Source organism: Athalia rosae, chromosome 6 (genome assembly GCF_917208135.1).
Source record: "Athalia rosae chromosome 6, iyAthRosa1.1, whole genome shotgun sequence".
In the NCBI taxonomy this organism is placed as follows: Eukaryota; Metazoa; Arthropoda; class Insecta; order Hymenoptera; family Athaliidae; genus Athalia; species Athalia rosae.
Window position 1 is genome coordinate 4,450,198 of NC_064031.1, and position 23,684 is coordinate 4,473,881.

Consider the following 23,684-nt stretch of genomic DNA (forward strand, 5'->3'; position numbering starts at 1 on the left):
GATCGGGGTTATTCCTATAGAACAAAGAAATATCAAGCTCACCAAGGTATCCGATAAAGTGGGTAGCTGAGGTATTGCGACTTGCACAATGCTCGAGAAGGTAGGTAGGTAGGTAGATAGGTAGGTAGGTGGGTAGGTATGCAAAGTCTTGGCAAGGCTCTGTGAATTTGCGTGCTCGGTTAGGCATGTCAGTCGCCGTTTCGCACCGGTCACCGTTCGACGCTTATTTTATTTTCACCTCAATGTCGTTACACTTAACGCGGGTCAATCGCGGCAATCGCGTGGCGCGCGGTGGACAATTCTTCCCTGGTAGCGCGTAATTAGTTTCAGATGATTATACACACGTGACGTACCGTCTTGTGTACGATACCAACGTGAAACTTCTAGTGCAGTGCGGTGTGGGATGAGAAAAGCGATATAGGTGGGGGTCGGTATCAAACTAGCGTCAAGTTATAATTACTACCACCGTCTCGTTTTTGCGAATAAAATCAGGAGCTCGCGTTTCCCGGTGATCTTCGGTAACGTTATCTCAGATTTCGAAGTTTGCGAAAACCACGTTAGCGCGCATGTCTCACGTGTTTTTTCCCTCCGCTTCGGCTCCGTTGCCATTAAACTTTTACGTTACAATCGGATCTGAAAGCTTTCGCGTGTCTCTTCAAAGACGAGGACGCTGCGTTGAAATGCAACCACTTCTCAATGATACCGGAAATACAAGTATACGTACACAACGATGCTGCTTGCGGATCTTTGACGCGGCGCACGTTGCCACGATATATTTTCATCTCTTTCTTTACGCGAACTCAAAGCGATGCTTTTGCACGCTTCGATAAGATCGGGAATCGAGATTACCGTATAATTTCATGCGGCCCACACACCGCACACAGTCGTCTCTCTCGTCGCCGATCGCGTCGCTTGCTTTATTTTATACTCCGGGCTGTCTCTACCGCAGGTCCACATACTGTACAGGAATTGCTACAGGGCCAACGCATTTCCATCCACTGCATGGTGTCGCAAATTCTAACGCGGAAGAAATTCAACTGTTATCAGTCATCGGTGATCGGTAATGACCGTCCGGCTCCACCGCAATATGATCGCGATTACGTTGAGACGGAAAAAAATACACGCACACTTACCTTTTATCGAGGGCTTAAGAACTTTCAGAGCGCGACCCACGCCTCTTCGTTCATGGACCAGTGAGATGGCACAAGGGCTTTTTTTTTCAAAAGTTAAAAAGAACTTGACAGAAACGTACTAAAATTTTATTAACTTTTTCAGAAGGGTAAAGAACCTTTTTTTTCAATTACATTGCACATCTGCTTACCCTTCCATCTATTCTACTAACTCATCATTGACTGTATATAATCCTATGAAAACCATAGGAGATACAAAAATTTAGAAAAGGTAATTTTTCGAGGGAAAGTTTTTCGATTCACGATAAAATGATATTTTTCTGCCCACTCTTCTCTTTGAAAATCGAAGCATAAAGTACCCGGAGTTGTCTGTACGTTGATTATTCGATATTATTCACGAAAAATTTCGTTGTCAGGTGAGTTTTTTTTTCCCCCGAACATATGTACGTGCGTATCTTATTTGCAGAGGACATCATTTGTTCAGAGACTCGCGAAGTTTGACGATAATCCGAAGGACCCTGAGGCGTGTTGACGAATATATGCGTATCTCTCGATGTCCATGTTTCGTCGATGACAAGCGAATTCGATATTGTACAACACACGCGATCGTTAGCGAAATTTTTTTACATGAATTCGAAAGAGAAACGCTTTCAGCTTTTAGGTATTATCTCGTAGCCGAGTCGGAGTTCGAGCTCGACGAGCAACGAAGTACAAAACTTGAGCCCTCCCTTTTGTTCCAACCATCGTATAATCCGTGTAGTGATCGCATTTTCGTTCACCCTATAAACCGACAATGAGTGTTTCTGATTGGATAAAAGTGCTAATCGCCCTTGGATTCGCGGGTATCAGCTCTGGGTCAGACTACAAGAGCAGCGGTGGCTCCCCATCGGTAAGTGGTTCTTCGGAACGTCAGATTCTATGTCCCAATTTGGTATCCGGCGCTACGTTTCGTCGTTCCATGATATTTGTTACAAAAATACGGCTAGTGTTTTGATTGCCTAGCTGCATCCCGATCCCCGATGTCTGCATTTTATAATCTGGAAATCTCTGCTTGGCATCGAATTCGGTCCAGCGAAACGGTGGCTCGCGTTGGAGGCAAAATTTATTTATCGGCTCGCTTCTATTTCCAAAACTTTGCGGGACTCGAGTAAAGCGATTTTGAAGGAAAATCTCAAAAATCGCTGTACGTTGTACCTCCTTAAAAATTTGCGAATAAAATTATTAAATAAATTACGAATTGCGAATTTTTAACGATCGTTAATCAACTGCGATTCCTATTTTACACTACCGGAGTTATCTTCCTATAAAATCTCGCGCAACTTCGAGGAGAGTAAATATTTTCTCAAAGCATAAATCGAGGGAGAAGATCGAAAAACATGAGATTTCTACTCGCTCTCGTTTCGCGATAGAAATAACCGGTATGAAATTATCCTCGGTTCAGTTTTGCCAAGCAATTTTGATCGCGCAGTCGAAAAATATTTTTCGATAAAACTTTTCTCAATTTTATGCTTCATCAGATGTACGAATAGAATCCTTGTACCCGTTTCCGTTATCGATGCAAATGCCTCGCACGCCCAAGGTCTCAATCGCGATAAGCTTCCAGCTACTCGAGCGGCCATGGTCCCGGGAGTATTCCGAAAGTGGATAATTCAAATACGACAGAAATTGCGCGCCTCGTTGAATGAAAAACAACAAACTTGAGTTCAACGGGCAGAACAGCCGGGGCGGATTCCGACGAACCTCGTACACAGGGACCTGGGATCTCAATAATTTTACTCTACGTCCAACGACAACCCGATACGGATGAAATATTGATCGATAATAATCGGACCAATATATTTCTAGCTGTACCTACGACGCTCGATTTAGCGCGCATTTTATATATCGGTAATCGTCGATCGTCTCTTCGTATACCTCCGAGTCCCGCTGAAAATTTTTTTATCGGAAGCTTTGGATACAATCATAACCCTGGGAAAAAAACAACCCTGATCCGGAAACTTTCCCATACGTGCTCGTATACCTGTCCTACATTTTTGGTATTTTCACCAATGAAATCTCCAAGGAAGCCGCGAGATTCCATATTTCTTCGGTATACAAATATTGACAATGTCAATAAAGTAGCGTGGGTACTTTTGTTTGTTCAATAAACTCGAGTACAGTAATTGATTCAATCGGAGATTTCTAACGCATATACACACGGCATCGACTCGTCGTACCACGGGTTTCGCGAGGCACTGCACGTGCCGAGTTCGATTTTACCATCTCTACGTACCGATCGTAAGAATAAGAAAATAAGAAAATCAATCATTTTTTTTACAATTTACTACCTCGGGAGACATATTTTAGCGCCTAAGTTAATGTATCCTACAGACTATAAAGCAGAAGCATCCGTATGAAATCGATTCGCTTACACTTCTTTAGAACTCATCTTCAATAAGTTTTTCTTTCGATCGCAAAGCGCGTTACGTAAAGCAAATAATTTCGTTTGAGATCATCACTCTTCGTCATGGTCGTTGTATTATACCTTTTACTTTCATTCACATATCATACGTTCAGCTGCGAAGCTCTCTCTCTCTCATATTTTGCGTACGATATATTATTGTACGTGTGTTCGAAGAACGTTTTATAAAAAAACCTCACGACTTCGAGTATCGCAACCGTTGGTATCCCATTCGATATTTTTCAAAGGAAGCGATACGATAACAACGAATAAAAGAACGAATAAACGAAGCGGCGGATTATACTGGTGTGAAACCGCGCCTGACATCCGCGGGCAAATTCTACAAAACATTTTACAACGACTGCGGGGCAGACGAGAAGAAGACGCGGCCGATGCGGATGTAGAGGACACGGCGTTGTACCGGATTCACCTGGTAATTTGAGACCCGTAAACGCCGCAAGATTACACGCCGTCGCAGATACGGACGGCGGAATGATTTAAGTCAGTAATAAGGTGGAAAATGTTCTACATCCTTGTAATCCCAGAGGCGATCGTGTTGTTCTCTCTTATCCGATGAGGGATGTTCCATCTTTATTTCTTCGGTTCGGCGTTGAATGATATTGGTTTTTTGTACCGAATAGGGATACGGAATTTTAGTATTTTGATTGAGTAGTTTTTTGTTTTTTTTTTTTGGCCTTTTCTTACCCTTCGTCAAAATTTTATTTCGATTGAACTACGACGAGTGACCTATATTTGCCTCTTCCGTCGACCTACTTCTGTGACCGCCACATCATGCCCCCACCCCATTTTGATGGACATTTTTGTGGAGCAGCTGCATTTTCCCAGGAACAAACTACAAGAATTTCACTGAACTGAATTGCATACGTTATAAGCGGAGGATCAGGCAGCCTACGAATCTACGTAAATTCTATTCTAAAAAGTCGACTGAACTGAAAATATTATTATTGAATATCCTTGCAAATTTCGATCCGAGGAATCCGAATCTGAAAGCCAAATTGATCTATCTAGCAGACTGAACGAGTTATCGCCTATTTTTCACTTTTTGGAGCAGAAGAATGGAGATAACCTGACGGGGTAAATTCTTGGCTCAATTTACTCGACAGTTTTATCAGGTCCCGAGGTCAAAATACGTCAGCAAAGTGTCCTGCAATCAATTTTCTACATAAAAATGGAAAAACTTTTCTATATTCTACTGCTGTAGAATCAGTTGGACCAGTTCAGGTGAATGTAGAATATATCTATGATGATATCACCTACATCGTGATGAGACAGCGATGTCTAATGTTCATTCTTAGGTACATAAAAGCACCATTTATAATTTCCACTCGATTATCTTCCGAGAAATCGGTTGCACGAGATACATCTTGTAGATTCAAATTAAATGAATGCTAAAATCACTTCCACCCTTAACTACCGTGAACCAGAATTATTCATGTGGAATTTATTCATGAATACTTCCGCTCTCGCTTGCCCTGCTTAATCGCGGATTTGAATTCTAGGAAAATATTGTCACATACAACAAATATTGCCACGAAATATTCAAAGCTGTGAAAAATTTCTTCCTGCGTGCGAATGCGCACCTGAATTTCAGTACCGATGGTACCGAACAAAACGTCGGTGATCAGTCCCACGAATTCAGGTTTCCACTTACAATGTATCAATATTATTACAATTCCAGGATCGAGCGAGGGATTCGTCCAGGAGATTTTCCTCGACGACTACCCTTACGGTAAACATCAAAGATGACGACGATCAGGATCCATCTTTTATCTACCAGGGTTGCATGCTGTCTGACGGCGCATGTATTAATCCGGAATATTCCGCTTCCGTAAGTAAACGAATGTCGATGCAGTCGACGAATGAAAAAAGCTACAGCTGACGTATCCGAATCGAACGGATTCTATAATGAAATTATCCTTCAGGTATCCAGTGGAATTTTATCGGGAATTCTCAATATTTCGCCGGAGAAAATACAAGCGGTTGACATGGACAGTATAAACGCGATGATCCACTACTCGTTTCTCAGCGGTAATCCACCGAACTACGGAGAATTTTTTGAAATAAATCCAAACACAGGAGCCGTGAAGCAAATAAAAGCCGTCGACACCACGGTCACCAAAAAATTTGACATCATTATCAAGGTATGCGTGTGACGATAATAGCGCGTCGCCTCTCTGAAAACGATGCGATGCGCTCGTGCTATCGCGTTGCAAACCGTTCAATTAATCCCGAAAACCATTTCCATCGAACTTAACATCGCACATCTTTACGTACAGGCTGTAGAGGTGTCCGAAGCTTCGCGATCGGCGACAGCGAAGCTAACGATTACGGTAAAACCCGTTGATAGCAATCCACCGGCGATTAAGGCCTCGTCCGTCGAGGGATTTGTCGACGAAAACGCTCCCATTGGTACCAAAGTCATCGATGCCAAAGGCAACTTTATTGTGCTCACCGTATCCGACGCTGATCTGGTAAGTACCCCCCGTACGACGACGACAAAATGACAAACAAAAACAACGAACATTTCCTGTACCCGGTACCCATCCGATTTCGAACAAGGTCAGAACGCTTGATAAAAATTGTCGTTCCCAATACCTGTTTCGGAGAGCTAGTCTTTTTTCGTGTCTTCGGGTATCTGCAGTATTTTTGAATGGGCAACTGAAGCAGCTGGATAGAAGCTGTACACACCCGTGTAATGATACACGGCGGAAAGAGGCGTGAAAAAGCTTATCCTATCATCCTTTCGTACTACGGCACTTTTCGTAAATCCTTATTCGGAGAAAAGTCCGGCGATTTCGTATGCTACCGGAGCGTCATCGCGTGTACGCTGAATAACGATAATTTTTTTTTCACCTCCGTATTCCCCCGTATTCGGCATGCACGTCGCATCGGCATATCGATGCCCGTGCGAAGCTGTCGTCCATTTTTTTTGCAGCGATAGAAAAAAAAACAAAAAAAAAAAACAAAAACGAGTAACGTGAAATTTTTCACAGGGACCGGAAGACCCGCAGCCAACGTACACGTTCGAATTAACGACCAACTTTTTTGCCATCGATTCGTCCGGCGTACTCGTCGTTAACGAGGAGAACCTCGACCGCGATCCACCGAGTCCCGGACGTTTTCGATTCCAAGTGGTGGCCAGAGAAAAATCGGGTATAGCGGCGTCTTCGCCCTTGTCTTTCGTCGTTACGCTGAACGACGTCAACGACAACGCACCGGTACTACCCATGACGGCACCGATAACCGTGCAAGCCGGCGAAACGAAGAGAGAAGTGATCAGGGTGAGTTTTAGAAATTAGAATTTTTCGCGAATCGTAGGAGCCTCGCCGATTTTCAACGTCCGATACAATCTCGTTCGATAAGTCACGTCCGTGTAACGCAAGTGCGAATACCGTTGCCAAAGTCCGTAGCAAATCGGCGATTGTACACCCCGTAATTTGAGCGCGAGGTACGGTGTCTATAATTTAGCGAAATTACGGCAACAGGTGGAGGCAACGGACAACGACGAGGGCGAGAACGCTGAGATAACGTACAGCATTTATCACGTATCGAACAACGGGATTCAGAAGTTCAAGATCGATCCTAAATCCGGTATGATCGAATCCATCGGGAAACTGAACGCCGGCGAACAGTACAGTATCACCGTACAGGCTACCGATAACGGCGGCAAATTCACCCAGACCATTGTCGAAGTCAACGTGATTCCGGGCCCTAATACCAGGAGTCCTGTCTTTCAACAGCCCGTTTACGAAGTACAAGTCAGCGAAGGTGCATCCATAAATTCCACCGTCGCTACGATCACGGTGCGTATTTTGAGAGCAATTTTTTTTGTCTGATCGCATCGAGATATAACGACTGGTTTAAATGAAACTGTGATTCGATCCACGCAGGCCGTTGATCCTGAGAACGATCCTGTGTCGTATTCGATTCTGTCGGGTAATGATTTGCGTCAATTCGCTATCGGCGACAAGTCAGGTGTCATAACGGTGATCAGGAAATTGGACAGAGAGGACCTCACCCGCTATCAACTGGTGGGTTTGACGAATATAATTGTTCAATCGATGCAACGATCGTCGTAATATTCCCGATTATCCCGATTACCCTGACATTCGCACGTCCGGTTTTCCCACAGGTAATCAAAGCGGAGGATACGGGCGGACTGTCGAGCACAACGACGGTGAACATCAAGGTGACCGATATCAACGACAAGAATCCCGAATTCGAGAATTTGCCCTACGAATTTTCCGTAAAAGAAGGTGAGGCAAGGAAGTTGATCGGTCGCGTACATGCTTCCGATGCGGACGAGGGCATAAATGCAGAAGTGACCTATTTCGCTCCCGACGATATCCCATTCACCATCGATCCAGACACGGGTGACGTACTCACCAAAGTTGCCCTTGACTACGAGCAAAATCACGTGAGCTAGCCAGCTATTGACCTATTTTTATTTCGTTCCAGTCAATTGATATCCGATTTTGATTAATCCTTTCATTTTAAAGGAGTACAAATTCGTGGTTACCGCCAGAGACGGGGCACCGGATCCCCGACTCGCCACAGCGACCGTTACCGTCAAAGTCATCGACGTTGAGGACGAAGTACCAATTTTCCATCAAAGTAGCTACGAAGCCAGAGTCAAAGAGAACGTACCCGATTACATGGTCACCCAAGTTACCGTGAGTTCTATTTCTCTCAAATAAACAGCGTCGAGACGGGGAAGTAAATTGCTTCTCTCGTTCCGATGGTTAAAATTGTTGCTTTCAGGCTGATGATCCGGATACCAAGAAACAGGTCACATACGTTATCAAACAAGGCGATACCGACTTATTCAGCATTGATCCGAAGACCGGCGTCATAAAAACCGTCAGAGGTCTCGATTACGAAAGAGACAATCAGCACATCCTCATTATCGGGACCGCAGAAAACACCAACGATCTTCCGGGTGCAACGACTAGAGTCGTTGTCAACGTTCAGGTGAGCAAATCCAAACCGTCGACGAATCGTTCAACCTCGGAAACTGCAGCGCGAGCCGATCGATCGTCAAATTATTGATATGCCGACGTTGATTTCCATTAGGATCAGAACGATATCCCTCCCGTCTTCACCTCGATACCCCGCCCCATCACTCTGGACGACGATGTTCCGATAGGAACGACGGTCATCAATCTCGTGGCGACCGATTCCGATGGTACTGCGCCAGGAAATCAGGTGACGATCGTTTCTTATTTCGAAAACCCTCGCCAAATCATGTTCCGAATATTCAGTTGAAATTAAAATTTTTTTTTTCTCATCAAAAGGTGAGATACGAAATAATCGGACGCGGGATCGCGAGTAAATATTTCCTCATCGATCCGGATACCGGAGTGATTAGAGTGCGGGACGATCTGCGGAAGGAAACTGACTCCGAATATCAGGTAACACACGGGATTCGGAACCGTTGCGATAGAATTTCGCGGAAAGTTTTCTCATTTCATTTATTCACTTATCTATTTCCGTACCAGGTCGACGTCAGAGCGTACGATTTGGGCTCGCCGCAGCTCTCCTCCGTTACGACCGTGCCAATTTTCGTTCGCCACGTGGCCACCGTTCCACCGGAAATCGGATTAGGATTTGCCGAAGATTCTTACACAGTCGAGATACCGGAGGATGCCAGTGACGATACTTTGATTAAAATTTTGACCATTATCAACAACCACGCTCATCACGATACACCGCCGTTGAGATGCGCCATTTACAGCGGTAACGAGGACGGACTTTTCGAAGCTAGCATTACCGAGGAGAGAAACTGTGCCCTGAAATTGAAAAAAAGTGGACTGGACTACGAGACCAATGAATCTTACCGAATAAAAATCAAACTCGAATCTTTGTCCGGACTCGTGAACGCCGACAGAAACACGACTATGGTGAACGACTATTTTCTATTTTTTATTTTTTACATTTAAGTAAATAGCGCTTGAATTAATCCATGCTCTTGTCAATTTCATTAAAGGTCAAGATCCAGGTCCTCGACGTGAACGACAACAAGCCTTATTTCGTGTTTCCGGAAAGCGGCCGTGAATTGACGAAGGGTAGATACTTCGCGGCCATCTCTAGGTCCGCACAATTTGCTTCGACAGTTCTCCAGGTGAAGGCTCTGGACAAGGACAATGGAAAATTTGGAAAACTCGAGTACAAAATCCTCAACGGTCGCGGTTCGGATTTCTTCACCATGGATGGATTCTCCGGTATAATTCGAACCGCCACTACGTTCGATAACGTCGACAACGCCCAGTTGCCTTTCAAATTCAACGTCCAAGTCAGAGATAATCCCAATTCGACGACCGATTCAAACGCCATCGAAGCGCCGGTTATCGTCAATTTGATCGGTGGTGAAAATCTGCTGGTTCTCGTCGTTCAGGACGCACCGGCGGATGTCCTTCAGAAAGAAGTATCGAAAATCGCCGGCGTTATCGAAGACAAAACTGGACTACTGGTCGGGGTTGAAAGAGTCGCCGTGAGAAGATCCATCACAAAGAATGGAACCGTCGAAACTATCCCTGGAGACTCGGACTTCTGGTTTTATGCCATCGATCCGGTCACCGAAAAGATTCTCGAAGGGAACAGCTCGCTGATCAAAAGGTGGGCTCAAATTTTTTCTCGCCCTAATTTTAGAGTCAATTGCAAACGTGTTCGTTTTTATTCATGTGCGAAAACGTCGACTGAGGAGGACTTACAGTAATCGAAAATACGTAAGCCTCGTCGAGCCTACTCGGTGTTAAAAAATTAATTGGACATTCGTTTTTGTTTTTTTTTCAGAGTGCTGTTGGACAGATCTGCGGTATCCAACATCACTTTTGACGTCTCGACTTTGATCCATGCGACTGCTACTGATATTCACGTACCCGTGTCCGTCCCCGAGCCCATCGTTAAACAAACAACGATTGCGTTCAGTGGCGAAGTTTTCCCCTACGCCCTAATCGTTATCGCCTGCATCATCCTAGTCCTGGGAATCGCTGGGATAATATACATCTGCATCTCGTGGTCAAGGTGAGAGCTTTTTTTTTTCGATTTATTTTCCGTAAAATTCATTTCGTAGCCTGCACGGTTGAATCGCGGCAGGCGGGGTACGGTAAACGTACGTACCTACAATGCATATTCAACCAACTTCAGCTTTGGAAATTCAATTTCAATCCTCAATTATCTCTAGATTTTTCGCGATATCGGAAGTCAGGAATTCATACAAGAGTTTTCGGTGTATAGCAGAAGTAGATTTTTCTGGAAAAGTGGTCAAAAATCACGTGCAACATCGCCGATAGCTATATCGGCTTTCCTCTATGCGGAGATTTTTCTCCGGATTATCCGTGAACCGGGATATCTATAAAAATCAACTAACGATATTCAGTTCAATTTACTGCGAATCACGGATACGCGAGCCAAATCTAATCCGCTACCTGACTGTAACTTACAGTGCAATCCCAAAATTCTGAAAATCGACGAATATTCGCGTTTCGTATAATACGAATACCTATACACGTTTGTGCATATGAACTATTTTACAATGGTATACTTTGGTACCACATTCATTAAAATTTTATCTCTACTTTTTTTTACACGGAAGACCCACTCCGTGGCGAGTTCGGTAGCAAATTTTTATTAAACATTTTTCAAACGGTAATAATCGTGTCGTGAATCAGCAAGATCTTATTTCAAATGCATAATATGTATCTGTCCACCGAACGTTGAATATTCATCCCGAATTTATCTCCTTACCTTATAGGTATTTACTTTTTTTTTACTTATTTCCGGTTCACCACAAGTGAACTTGAGCTACTCATTACGTTCCGCTGATGTAAACGTCCAGCGTCACTCACATTTTTACATTATACCCACGTTGGTTTTTTTTCTTTTGTCGGCAGAAATGATTCGACCATACGAATAGCATAGTACTAATTCGTCGTTTCGTTCGTTCGTCCAATTAACATTAATTCGTCGCCACTGCCGGACAAAATGTACATAAGAGACCTCAGGTCGTTTTCACATCGTGACATTTTTTCCGCATGAATGCAAAGCTCGCAGTCTGACTGGCATTCCGATGGAAATTGTTGCAGTCGACATTTTTTAGACCGAATCAAATGCAATGGAAAATAGAAACTTACAATTGGTCTGAAATCGCGAAAGAGAAAAAACTTCGATAAGCTTTTTTTTTAAGAAAAAAAAGGTCATTACCACTTCCAATCTTCACGATTCAGACGTAAAGACGAAGCGATAACGTCGCCGCGTCAGAAGCTCGCGAGTCATACAATCGATGAACATTATTTTTTCACATGATCTGCGCAGGTACAAAGCTTACAAAGATCGTATGCAACGTATGTACGTCGTACCGAGGTACGATCCCGTCTACGTGGAACCGAATCTCAAGGAATACGAGACTCAGGTACTGCAGATGAGCGTACCAGTCGATGACAATGACAGCTACAACGACTTGCAGCTCGATTTCAGTAACAAGAACCACGCTTTCAGCCTCGACAATGTCAGCTACATCACAAAGGATCACGGTGGAAGCACAGGTGAGCTTCCGTTTCGTTGTGCTTCGTGAAAATATTTAGAAATAGGATGGAAACGTGGACGACCGGGAAAAAAAAAATATAAATGAGTAATCCACCCTAGACTGTAAAAAAAATATCATACGATGTTAGACGCAACCACCTTCAATGAGTAACGAGTTCGAAATTCATCAGCCAAATGAACCCCTGCGGTATCTCACGAGGTCAAGATTCAGACCCATTAGGTGATTGACGGGCGAATTTCGTAGTTTTATGATTGAACTCGAATACATTTCATTTTTTTTTTTTTCTTCAAATCGGTCCAGTGAAATATAAAAGAAACATTTCGTTGATAAAAAATCTTTCAGGTCAACAGAGTCCGGTGAGTTCGGAAGCGGCGACAACCGCAAGAGCCTCGAGCATCGCCGGAAATCACGCGGATTCGAACGCCCAATCTTTACGTCGTAATACGCTAGGGCGAAAAAACGTCAATCTAAATACAATGAACACCATCAACAACATGAATACCCTCAATAGTCACAATCATAATCACGACACGCCGGTTCTCAATCCGCTCTACAACCACGGGGACGAACTTCTCAATCCGAGTCCTTCCAACGATAACGTAACTTTTCGAGAAAGGAAGGATTACTCTCATCTGGGTTTCACTTATCTCGGCGATCAAAGTCCCGTCGAAACAACCACGGAATTATAGTAAACCGTCCGGAAAAAAAATGGAAGAAGTGGATCACACTTGTACCGAAAATGACGTGAGTTTTTATAGTTGTAACAATCTAATCCTATGTGCGCATCTGCGGGGATATTGACAAGTATATTTTACTGAATGATATCGTTTTATGTAGAAAAAAAAAAAAAAGAAAAAGCTCGTCATAAAATTTCGGTAAAATTGGAAACCTGCTCGTGTGTGTCCCTTGCGAGAATCAAAAGGCTGCGCGATTTATACGTTTTCGATATATCCGCGCGGCGACAAGTTGTAAAAGTAAACGCGTTTCAAGACTCAATTATAATTTATGTGAACATGTGAACGTTTTCAAATGTAATCGGACGTCGCGTTTACGACTGCTGTAGAGTGTACTTAATCAACGAAAATAATTTCATAAATTTACACTTATTATTAATATAATGTTTTTTTTTTTTTTTTTAATGATATAAATAATACTTCCTTACGTGTGTACGCTGCAATGCTATGCGAATTGTTTTTGTTTGTTTTTATTATAATATATATTATATATATTATAAATGTGTAAATTATGTCATCGCGGAGTATAATTGGTCATATGAAGACGGAATGAATGTATAATATTGCCAATGTTCGATAGAAAATTCTCCTTACTTTTAGATAATGAAATAATATTTTTGTACATTGATATTCTGACGGAATTGTGCGGCAATTATTACGATGTATTCTTTTACTCGGTATGTAATAGTGTCCATACATGAGATTAATGTATGATAAAAAATATATTATTAAATAACTTTATCAACGTCGGTAAAAAATAAAAGATACGATATTCGCATAATACACGCCTGTAACATAAACTGCGCAATATGGCGGTCGATTTTGTAAAACTAATAATACGACATGAGGATCGATAATAATTCTTTTCATTCGGAGTCAGTAACCGTCCATTATAAGTAGGAATTATGAAAATATTTAATTTCATCACACGAGAAGTTGTTGAAAAAAATTCTTACAACTGACCCAGTTCTACAAATATACGTATACTATAGAGGTATGAAGATTCAATGAGATCTCGTACTATAATTTATGATATTACGTTGCAATAATTCTTATTTTTTACATGAGTAAAAAACGAGGAAAAAATAATTGCATTTGCTCATATTATGCATTTTTTTTTTAGTAACCGCATAATTATTGTTAAATGAAACGTATGTGTGCCTTGTTTGTCTTTTTTTTTTTTTTCTTTTTCTTTTATTTTTTTAATCGCATTAGTCTCGATTCGAAGATGGTTAATTGAACGACGTCATATCGAGGAAAATACCGGGAGCTGCAGGTGGTGATCGGTGCATAACTTTTACTGTTCGTACGTCAGTCGAGTCTTACGAGATAAGGAAACAGAAATTAACGAAAAATCCTTGACGATCTTACACTAGGAATATCTGGTCGAACGCATAATATTTAATTTAACGAAATGAAATTATATTATTGTAAAAATTTGTTAATAATTATTAATAAAAAAACAAAAAAAAAAACAAAACTATCATTTTCACCTGAACAGAAAAAAGTTAAGACGGAAAAATTTCCATCCGTCGATCATCCTCCTCACAAAACTGTTGTTCAGAAGTTAAGGCAGCCTTGCACGCGAGTTTCACCTCAATTATTTTCCATGTAATAAAGAAACAGAATCTAATACTCGCATCCTAGCTAAGATGGAGAAAAAGCAAAGAACGGTATGCAATGCCTGTATACCTCACGCTTCGCCAACACGTGTAAGATTCGAATTTGAAATTCATGAAAATTACTTTACTGTTCGAAATTCAATTGAAACTTGAAGAACTGAAAGCAATAATAAAATTGTACAAAAGATTTATTGTACTATATTGTTCATGTGGAAAGCGAATATTTGGAAGAATTTTCCGATGATGCAGGGAATACGTAATCAACTGTGGTAAGAAATATAAATGATCTTAATGAAAATAAATATCTCGTTCTTACAAGATTTAATTTTTTTTTTTTTGTCTGTGGATCCAGAACGCGAGTCGATAGAAGAATATTTCGAAATACCGTCTTGAAATCTCACGAAAACTTGCAAAATCCATTACAAAAAGAAGAGAAATAAACCCACCAATCGATCCGCGATGCATCTGGAGCATTTCATAATTCTTGAAAACGTGATTTCTCAAAATTTCAACCTTTTAGAGATGTGAAAGTTGATATTTCTCTCGAATGCGTGCTCGAGTTCCTGCGAGAGCGTTTATCCTACAACGAGGCACCATCATTTCGAAGGGGAAGAAAATCTAAAACATACGAATTCTCGGGATCAGGAAGTATACCTCGATTGTAGAAAACGCGATGTGACGCATCGCTTACTCGAATAAATATTAAATGAGATAATGAAATTTGTTTCTGGAAATTCTGAATCCCTTTCCATCGTCAGTGGAGGTGGAAAATTTCACATCGTTGCGAAATCAATTTGAACGCATCGAACTTAAATAACAAAACTGTCATTAAACCGGGCAAGAAATCATTTCCGGAATATACATCAGCTGGGTATAGTGTAACGACGTTAGTTTCCAGCATGTAAACAATAAAGTGGTCGAAACAACGGAAGCGAAGTTATACGGAGAGAGAAGCATACGCCGGCAAACATCCTGAAAGAGCAAGTCGATCGATGAACTAAAAGCTGGCTTCAGAGGTTGAGACGAGAATTGGGGGGTGGTTGAGCCGACATCAAGGTACAGAAGAGAACCACGAGGAAGCTGCAGAACGACGCAGCCGTACCGAAATGGTCTGAAAAGGGTGGTGAATATCATATCCACGTACATCTATATTGGTGTACATAAACATACGTAGGTGTGTGCCTCGTACAGCACATGGCTCGCGAAGGCTATCCGGAGCGTTTGCGGAGATGAAATCAGGGCGTCGGCGTCGGTTTTAGTCGACGCAGCCGCGCATGGACCACTGTGACGTACCAGTACAACCCCCATGGACTACAATCCTCTACCTACAACTGCCCAGATGACATCAGTTTCGAAGCGTATTTTCTTCCAAGTGGACCTAACACCGTGCGGGTTCTTCGCGACTCCGGTTATGACAGTCTCACCGCTCTCGATCGAGAAAATATGTGCTACAAGGCCCCGGTGATTGATATGTGAAATACAAACGGAGCCGTCGAAAAGAAGAAAGTTTAAGAAATAACGAATATCAAGACATTAGCACGGCCATTGAAGTTATTACCGAGTAAGAGCTGATGCTAGTCATTCGGACGCCGGTGAGTCTCGGGTTAGAAATTTATCGTTCATTTTCAAAACAGGTCAGGTGAAAACGTGCTCCGAGTTATACTGCGGGGGTGGTTTTGTTTGCGCAATCATTGAAAATATAATATTATTCATGAACGGGAACTGCCGTGACAGACGAAATCAACCACCTGTAAACGCTATTAAATTTTGGCGTTTAGCCAAACGGAAAAAGGAAATATACCAAAACTTTGGGGTCGAGGTGCTAACGAAGTAGTACGGGAATCTTGGCCCGAGGTGCCTTTGGGGAAATTCGGTTTCACACCCCAAAACTTGTCCGGGGGTTGTAAACGCTCTAGATTTCGTGGTACCCGATGTAGAGTCCCACCAACTGATTAAATTATCTCACGTATGAGAATACCAAGTTTATGGCCGACGAATATTATCGACCTACCGAATTCCAGAGGAGAATAAGAACGAGAGAAAAAATTAAGCCGCGGACGACGACCATTAAATTTTTGATTCCTCGACGCGGACGGATTTGCAGATCGAAAAAGAAAAAAAAAAGTGGCCAAATTTATAACTCGATTCGAGGTTCGACGACTGTCTCGAGGGAGCATTATTTCGCTGCAGTGGGGCATTAATCTTTAATCAATTCAGCGTTTCAGAGCTTTAATTTAATTCAAAAGCCCTTTAATCATGAAAATTCTGCATTACGTTGGGCATAATTTTCATACCCTGATACCGAGCACATTAATTATACCGTATATAACTCTCCCACGTTGGTTATTGCGATCAACGATCATATTTGTATGAGAAAAGGTACGCGCATATTAGATGAAAACTTTTGACTCACGACGAATACGTGAACTCCGACGTACATGCAAAATTGATATAACCGTGCCGTTTGATGAACATATTGAAATATACATCAAGCTTTTTCACTTAAACTCTAGCGTTCTGCAGTTAAATATTTTAATGAACGTGATGTCACCTTACCCCGTTCGCAGTGACCCGTGCATCCGGATGGGAATAATAATTGTCCCAGCCAAATAATTTAGCGTATAACATACAACTGGGATAGCAGAATCTATTTAACTTAGTTATTCCAATTAACGAGGTGTCTACGGATACAGCGAATCTACGGATAAATAACGTAATTTCCAGCTTTTGCGGAAGTAGATTTCCAGCGAAACGGCTGAAAGGCCTTATAAATACGACGTTGATACACCAGCCCTTTGATTACCGAATTATTCGATCCATTCAGACGATGAACTAATACCGAAATTGGCCAATCACGCTGCTCCGTATCAAGTCTCAGAATAATATCGCTCCAAGAGAAGGAAGAATTAACCCGAATCGGAAAGTTCAAAAAATCATCGGAGTTATCGCAAAAATCAATCAGCGATTATTCGATTCACGAACTCGTTCCATTCGGTGTAAAAATTAGCGAAGCACTACGGGGAAACTGTGAAAAGCCGCGTCAGCTGGCGCCCTTTACATTTGATGAACTCGAAGCACGTGTTGAATTTAATTGTACGTAAACAATACCTGGCTGAGTTGTTCGTTTTATCATCGCTGGAAGAGAGAGTAGGCCCTTTAACCCCAGTCAGCCGTACGCTCGCAGTATGGGTACAAGAGTCAACACACGCATGTCAAATGATAAAACTCCGCGACTAGCATGCTCGATTCTCTCGCTCAAAGTCATGAAACACGCGCTACTCTGACGCGGAGAAACAAAAAATGGGGACGTCTCTTCACCAGGGTGAAATTATAATGGATTTGTAATTCCGCTAATGGGTTTTTGTAGGGCTAAAAATTCAGATGTGTGCGCTCATTCGCCTTACGATATTATTCATTCTGAATAAGATTCTGCAGCGTTGTTTTCCCTCGAAATCACTCGAATTCCATACTCGTCAACTGTCTTCCTTGACGGCTAATCTTTCGGTGTTTGAAATAATTCACAGATTGATGACTGGATTTCCGTGAGAAGAAACACGGTATGAAGTACCTAAAGGTCGCTCTTTTCATGTTCAACCTTTTGATATGGGTAATTGGTTTGAAGAATTTTACTGCACGATATTAATTACCTCCTCCCCCCCCCCCCCCCCCCCCCCCATTTCGCCGATCCCATCGGACCCGTCTCCGATGCTATTTTCATGCCAAAAACAAATATCGGAGATCGGTACGAAATGAACCCCTTTGCTACGTACGAGTCGAAGTTGAATCCGAGTAAATTCACCTCGGATTTATACTATGCCGAGGTAATCGGACATTTGAATTAACTGAATGCTTTTCAAACTTCAGTTGGCCGGATGCACCGTGCTGGTAATGGGTGCCTGGCTCTTGCTGGAGCCGAGTAAAGGTCACCTTTTGAACCTTTTCGTCCCCAACGTAACCCCGCAAGAAACTATCCACTTGATCGCCTACAGTCTTCTGGGTCTCGGCATCACCGTGTTGACTGTCGGATTCTGCGGATGTCGAGCTGCGTTTCACGAAAACCAATGCGTATTAGCGATCGTAAGTACGAATGAAACGGTAGCTCTTTATTCACGCATTTTCATCACTTTGAATAAAAATGACTATTGGTAGAAAATACATTGCCACAGAAATGTCGTTCAAAGAACCGCACCGATGCGACGATCGGATATAGAAATTTCAGATTTCAATTTCCCGATGTAAAGAAGTGGAACGTCACGTATATTGTATCTATATTTCTGGGGACACTCGAGATACCTTCGAAGTATACGAAATTTCCAGTCGATCTGTCGGATATTCGACAAAAGTCAGCCAACGTATTGAAGATTTTCCGCTAATTTTACGAATTTCAGTACATGAGCATGCTGATCGCACTGATAGTCACGGAATTAGTGACCGCAGCCGCAGGTGGTCTGGTAACATACCGCGTTTTGTCCGGCCTAGAAGCCAGGCTAAAAGAACGGCTCGGTGATCACTACGGACACGATCCTACGAGTGATATTCCCTTCAGTCGAAGCCTCGATTTTGCTCAGTACAAGGTAAGTTCAGAGTTTATGATTTACGGATTCAGCCACGATTACTAATCGGTAATTGAAACGATTTAGTATCCTACCGTGATGTCGTTTGCATTGTCACCAAAGTCACCTTTTGTCATCCAACGTTCGAAGTGAGGGTGAAATCGCGACGGTTAATTATTTGAAAAATTTTCCGACAATTATTCCTGCGACAAAGCGCTTGCGATTCGCATCTAATTCAGTCGAGCGTTTCCGTTAAAAACTCTGCTCGTTTTGTTCATCAATTTCCAGTTCAATTGCTGTGGGATCCACGGTGACGAGGACTACAACAATACTGCCTGGTGGAGAGACGGCCGAATATCCGGTAGCAGACGGCAAGTTCCTCTTACATGTTGCGTCCTCAAAAATATCGAGGTACGAGTTTTGTGAAAGCGTCCTTTTTTTTCTCGTTACTTCCAATATTTTCTTGACAATCCGACCGAATACATTTCCGCTCGATTCTGTTCAGGCCGAAAATGCCGGGAGCCCAATCAGCGTAGTATCCAGAGTATTTCATAGAAACGTAAGTTCCTATCGAACAAATTAGTTGCTCTGCTCGTCGTTATCGATTCTTCACGACGTAATAAATGGCTGGGTGTTTTTTTTCTCTGTCCTCGACATCTGTAGGATGAAGAGCCATGGCTTCGTCCTCAGCCAAAAGACGAGGCTTCGTGTCAAATTGAAGACGTGGAAGGTCACGAAGGATACAGACACAAGGAGGTAATCAATTTCACCCGAACTCTGTCGTACGTAGGTCTACCCTATGCTGTCACATTTTGAAAAATACCATGTAAATTTTATATTCAGTACGTCGTTTCGTTTTCCCTCCGTACCGCGAGCGAAGCACTGCTTCGAGTGGCCCTCCACTTGTCCCGAATAACAATTTTTTGTTATGCGCAAGAATTTTTTTTAACAGATGAATAAGAATAAAAGAGTTAGGTGAAAAAATATGATTTTGGGTTTTACTTTTCAATTTTGGGAATCATTCGAGAAAAAAACTGAAAAAATTCTCAAATACTTTCGTTTGTTTGTTACTACAGGGCTGTCTCGACAAACTAACGAGCTGGTTACAAACTGAAAGTTTTACTCTGGTGTTCCTCGGCATGGCGATGGCTGGTATTCAGGTGAGATACAATTGCATCTAACAGTAACAATCGTAATTCCGGGATACGAAACTTTGAATAATTTATGTCTCGCCTGGTTCAGACGTTTGGGATCATCACGTCAGCCTTCCTCTGCCGCACCCTTCGAGACATAGAGACGGATTAAATGTGACTTATAATACACCGAACGTTGCCTGGGAGTAGCACTGAAACGCACACGAAGTCAAACGGAATCAGATCATCGTTCCAATCAATCGATCCGACCGTACGTACGTTGGAGTCTTGCGTGAGAAATTTCATGATTGGGAAGGGGTGGATCGTCGCACCGTCGCGAGTCTTTCGTCTGATTGTGACGTCGATCGAACAACGATCATTTCGTCCCAGTCCGCGCGGTATTGTCTAATTGTATAAGTTCGTTGACACGTAACAATCCTAAGCACACAGAATATTTTTGCGATAGGCTAACGCCTCAGATCGCGCGAACCGATGAACGTATTGTAATCCTAATTGTAACGAACTTCGTGGTTTCCTTGTACAAGAACATGAGATAATAATATTACATTAGAAAGCAAATCAGAAAAATAATAAGTCATTCAATGAAGTAGGACAGTAAAAGTAGCCGGTTGAATCGAAGTAAAAATTTAAAAGTCATCATTCGAACGAGAATGCCGCGTGAATTGTTTTCGTCGATATTGCAGTTGGGTAGTACGATGAATATACGGAATCGCATTAACGCAATGTGAAACAGAGAGAACAAAAAAAATAAAAAAAAAAAAACGTTGAAAAAGTTGCGTCTGGGACTTTGAGATCGATTGAATTGAAAATTCACGTATTTTCCTCCTGGAATAATATTGTTCTTCGCGAATTGAGTTGCCAATTGCTGACTCATTGATATATATAAAGAATATGATTGGGAATATCGATGTTTGCTGCATGTATTATAATACTGTATGTTGATAATATGTTAATTCGCGTTTTGTGATGTACATTTATAAGTATGACACGTAATATTATAAATACGATGCGGTGCAAAGTGATATACATATACCTGTGTATGTGTACGTACGCTCCCGAATTGAGCAAATATTTGTACGTATGTACATATAAATACAGTATGTATATTATATGCGTTGATTAGGGTAAAGATATTTTATTTAAAATATAAATATAACATTTGATTGAATTTACCATGTATTATATGTGGCCTTGTTGCACTTAAGGTTAATCAATATTTAAATCATATATATCTTATCTTGCAATCGACGCTTATTATATATCTTTAAAAATAACAATTCCATAATTTTATTCTGTGATGATTTTTCCATGAAAGTTGAAAAAAAAAGTAAATTCCGAATTACAAAAAACGAGGTCTAGTAACCAGACGCGGGTGACCCATATTCTTTTTCATTCGAATAGAATGTGCTTCAAAAATCAACTCGTTCGAAAATTCTAAATTTCAATTATTCATTTCACCGAAGCTCAATTTACCCGACGCTCTACACCCGTTAGTAGATCGCATCAAAGTCCAGAACAAATAATGAAACTGAAATAATGAAAAATTTGTTAAATTTTGAAGCACATTCTATAGAATGTTCACTTTTGTGGACCACGTTCTCGCGGCGGTAGCCGCTATTTTTTATGGGTTACGCTTTTTTGGCTCCCAGCTCTCGATACAATGCCACTGGTATTACCCCACTCGCTTGTTACATGTTGAACTGTTTTACATGGTGGCCGATTTTTTTACCCGCTCTTCGGAAACGATATTCATTCCAATTACGTACGTGATACGCGTGAGGCATAAAAAGATAACGAGGCCTGACGCGAACTATTAGCCAAACGAATGTTGAGGATACACCGGCGAATTAACTGGCTCTATAATAATAAAATATTTAACCGTAGGTATGTAATGAAATCGAGTGAAAGAATTTCACGTGGTATCGCTATATGACCTACCCCATTCATCAGAGTCAATTATGAAGCTTGAAATAGACGCGATTATTCGAGCGTCAAGTGTGAGTTCATTAATTCATCGTACGTATAACTACTACTATATGATAGAAGAAAAAAAAAAAGTTGTAATTATACTCGAGCGAGTATATGCATAAATTGTGTGAATTTTTAAATCTGAATCACCGGATTTTTGTGAATAGTTTTTATCGCGATGCCAACGGTATTGATCAATTCGAATCACGTGGCGGTTGAATCCGTACCGTAGATTCGTTATTATATAGAAATATTTACTGACGAGATGTCTTCAGATTTTATCGCATGTTATATTTTTTCCTTTCTTTTTTCAATCATTTTCTATTAATGTTAGTCACTTAACATATAAGAGCAGAAAAAAACTGTATGTATAGAGCGCAAAAGAAAAATATAAGCAGAAGGAGAAAAATATTCAGGTATCTAATCCGTAGAAACTATACTTGATAGATAATCATAGACATATGAATATTATGATTATTTATGCAATAAAACAACGTCACGATGCAAAATTATATATTTTTTTGTTAACTATATATATCATCGAAAGAATATACGATACGATAATGTAAGACACGTGTCGCTAGAAAGAAGAAAATGAAATCTGTCCGCGTAATGAATTTATGAGATACATATACCTTGTGGTCATATTTGTTAATTTTTCAAATGCAATTAAGAAGAATTAATGATCATTCCATTGTTCCATCGAATTGGAAGGGGGCGTGTGTTTAACATCTATACGCTGTGCATATAGATACCTACCGGTTAATACATAAATGTCGCAAGCAATATGTATTCGTAAAATGAAAATACAAAATACTTCAAGTTCAATATATGTAATCTGTCCATACGAAGTGTGCACTGTACCTAAAAACGTGTTAATCAAAAGAGAGAGCGAAACGGAAGCACAAAAAAAAAATAATTAATTGAAAACGTAAATGTTCCGAGACTAGGTATGTCCACACCTGTTTCGTGCCGTGTTATATAATATATAAATTCATGCACATGAGATATACCACGTAAAATCGACCCAACCAAAACCCTGGCCCCTTCTTATAATTTTTCATGTTCTGAAGATCTTCGTTCGATGTTGTTATTCGGCTTGCAGGTGATGAGTTATCCGTTGAGTTTATCGAACGAAAGTTTACAAAATATCTCGACTCTACCGCGAGCACGATGTAGCGGTCGGAGAAGGTCAGGGGTTGTTTCTTCTCGGGTCGATTTCGCGTGGAATTCGCCATGTGTATATTACACCATAAGTCCGTGACACGTACATTATATAATTATACATATATACATATACTGTACCGAATATTCGAGAAAAAAAAAAAAACAATTGTTTGTACATATTAAGCGTGTTCTCTTAGTTTTAATGAAAATTTGAATGATATATATATTGTATGAATTCGAATGAAAGTTCGTGCGCACTCCACGATTTGTATATGACTCGCCAACTTCGAAGAAGAAAACCAAAAAGCGAGAAAAAAAAGAAAGATAAAACTCGGCATTTACGAAATAAC

General features: G+C 41.3%; 2 protein-coding genes across 4 annotated transcripts in view; both read left to right on the forward strand.

The window, feature by feature from the left end:
• Positions 1-14,350, forward strand: part of LOC105687870 (cadherin-99C) — an 81,541-nt gene extending 67,191 nt beyond the window's left edge. The window contains exons 1-17 of one of the 2 annotated variants that reach the window (XM_048657712.1): positions 1,342-2,019; positions 5,270-5,419; positions 5,514-5,732; positions 5,868-6,062; positions 6,585-6,872; positions 7,077-7,394; positions 7,482-7,622; positions 7,724-8,008; positions 8,091-8,264; positions 8,353-8,562; positions 8,665-8,796; positions 8,886-9,002; positions 9,090-9,491; positions 9,578-10,206; positions 10,384-10,614; positions 11,905-12,134; positions 12,479-14,350. In XM_048657712.1, the coding sequence (XP_048513669.1) occupies positions 1,924-2,019; positions 5,270-5,419; positions 5,514-5,732; positions 5,868-6,062; positions 6,585-6,872; positions 7,077-7,394; positions 7,482-7,622; positions 7,724-8,008; positions 8,091-8,264; positions 8,353-8,562; positions 8,665-8,796; positions 8,886-9,002; positions 9,090-9,491; positions 9,578-10,206; positions 10,384-10,614; positions 11,905-12,134; positions 12,479-12,825 (4,164 nt within the window). In that variant the 5' untranslated portion in view covers positions 1,342-1,923 and the 3' untranslated portion in view covers positions 12,826-14,350. Of the gene's footprint in view, positions 1-1,341; positions 2,020-5,269; positions 5,420-5,513; positions 5,733-5,867; positions 6,063-6,584; positions 6,873-7,076; positions 7,395-7,481; positions 7,623-7,723; positions 8,009-8,090; positions 8,265-8,352; positions 8,563-8,664; positions 8,797-8,885; positions 9,003-9,089; positions 9,492-9,577; positions 10,207-10,383; positions 10,615-11,904; positions 12,135-12,478 lie in introns of those variants that run through there. The other variant, XM_012403782.3, reaches the window with a different exon arrangement.
• A 1,445-nt stretch (positions 14,351-15,795) lies between these two features.
• Positions 15,796-23,505, forward strand: LOC105687866 (tetraspanin-11-like). 2 transcript variants are annotated; one of them, XM_012403777.2, is made up of 9 exons: positions 15,796-16,084; positions 18,017-18,099; positions 18,357-18,569; positions 18,881-19,066; positions 19,334-19,456; positions 19,551-19,604; positions 19,709-19,801; positions 20,122-20,205; positions 20,288-23,505. In XM_012403777.2, exons 2-9 carry the CDS (start codon positions 18,052-18,054, stop codon positions 20,348-20,350), a joined length of 864 nt encoding a protein of 287 aa, XP_012259200.1. In that variant the 5' UTR covers positions 15,796-16,084; positions 18,017-18,051; the 3' UTR covers positions 20,351-23,505. The 2 variants fall into 2 exon arrangements, with proteins under 2 accessions (XP_012259200.1, XP_048512991.1); XM_048657034.1 differs by lacking the exon at positions 15,796-16,084 and adding an exon at positions 16,141-17,585.
• The last annotated feature ends 179 nt before the right edge of the window (positions 23,506-23,684 follow it).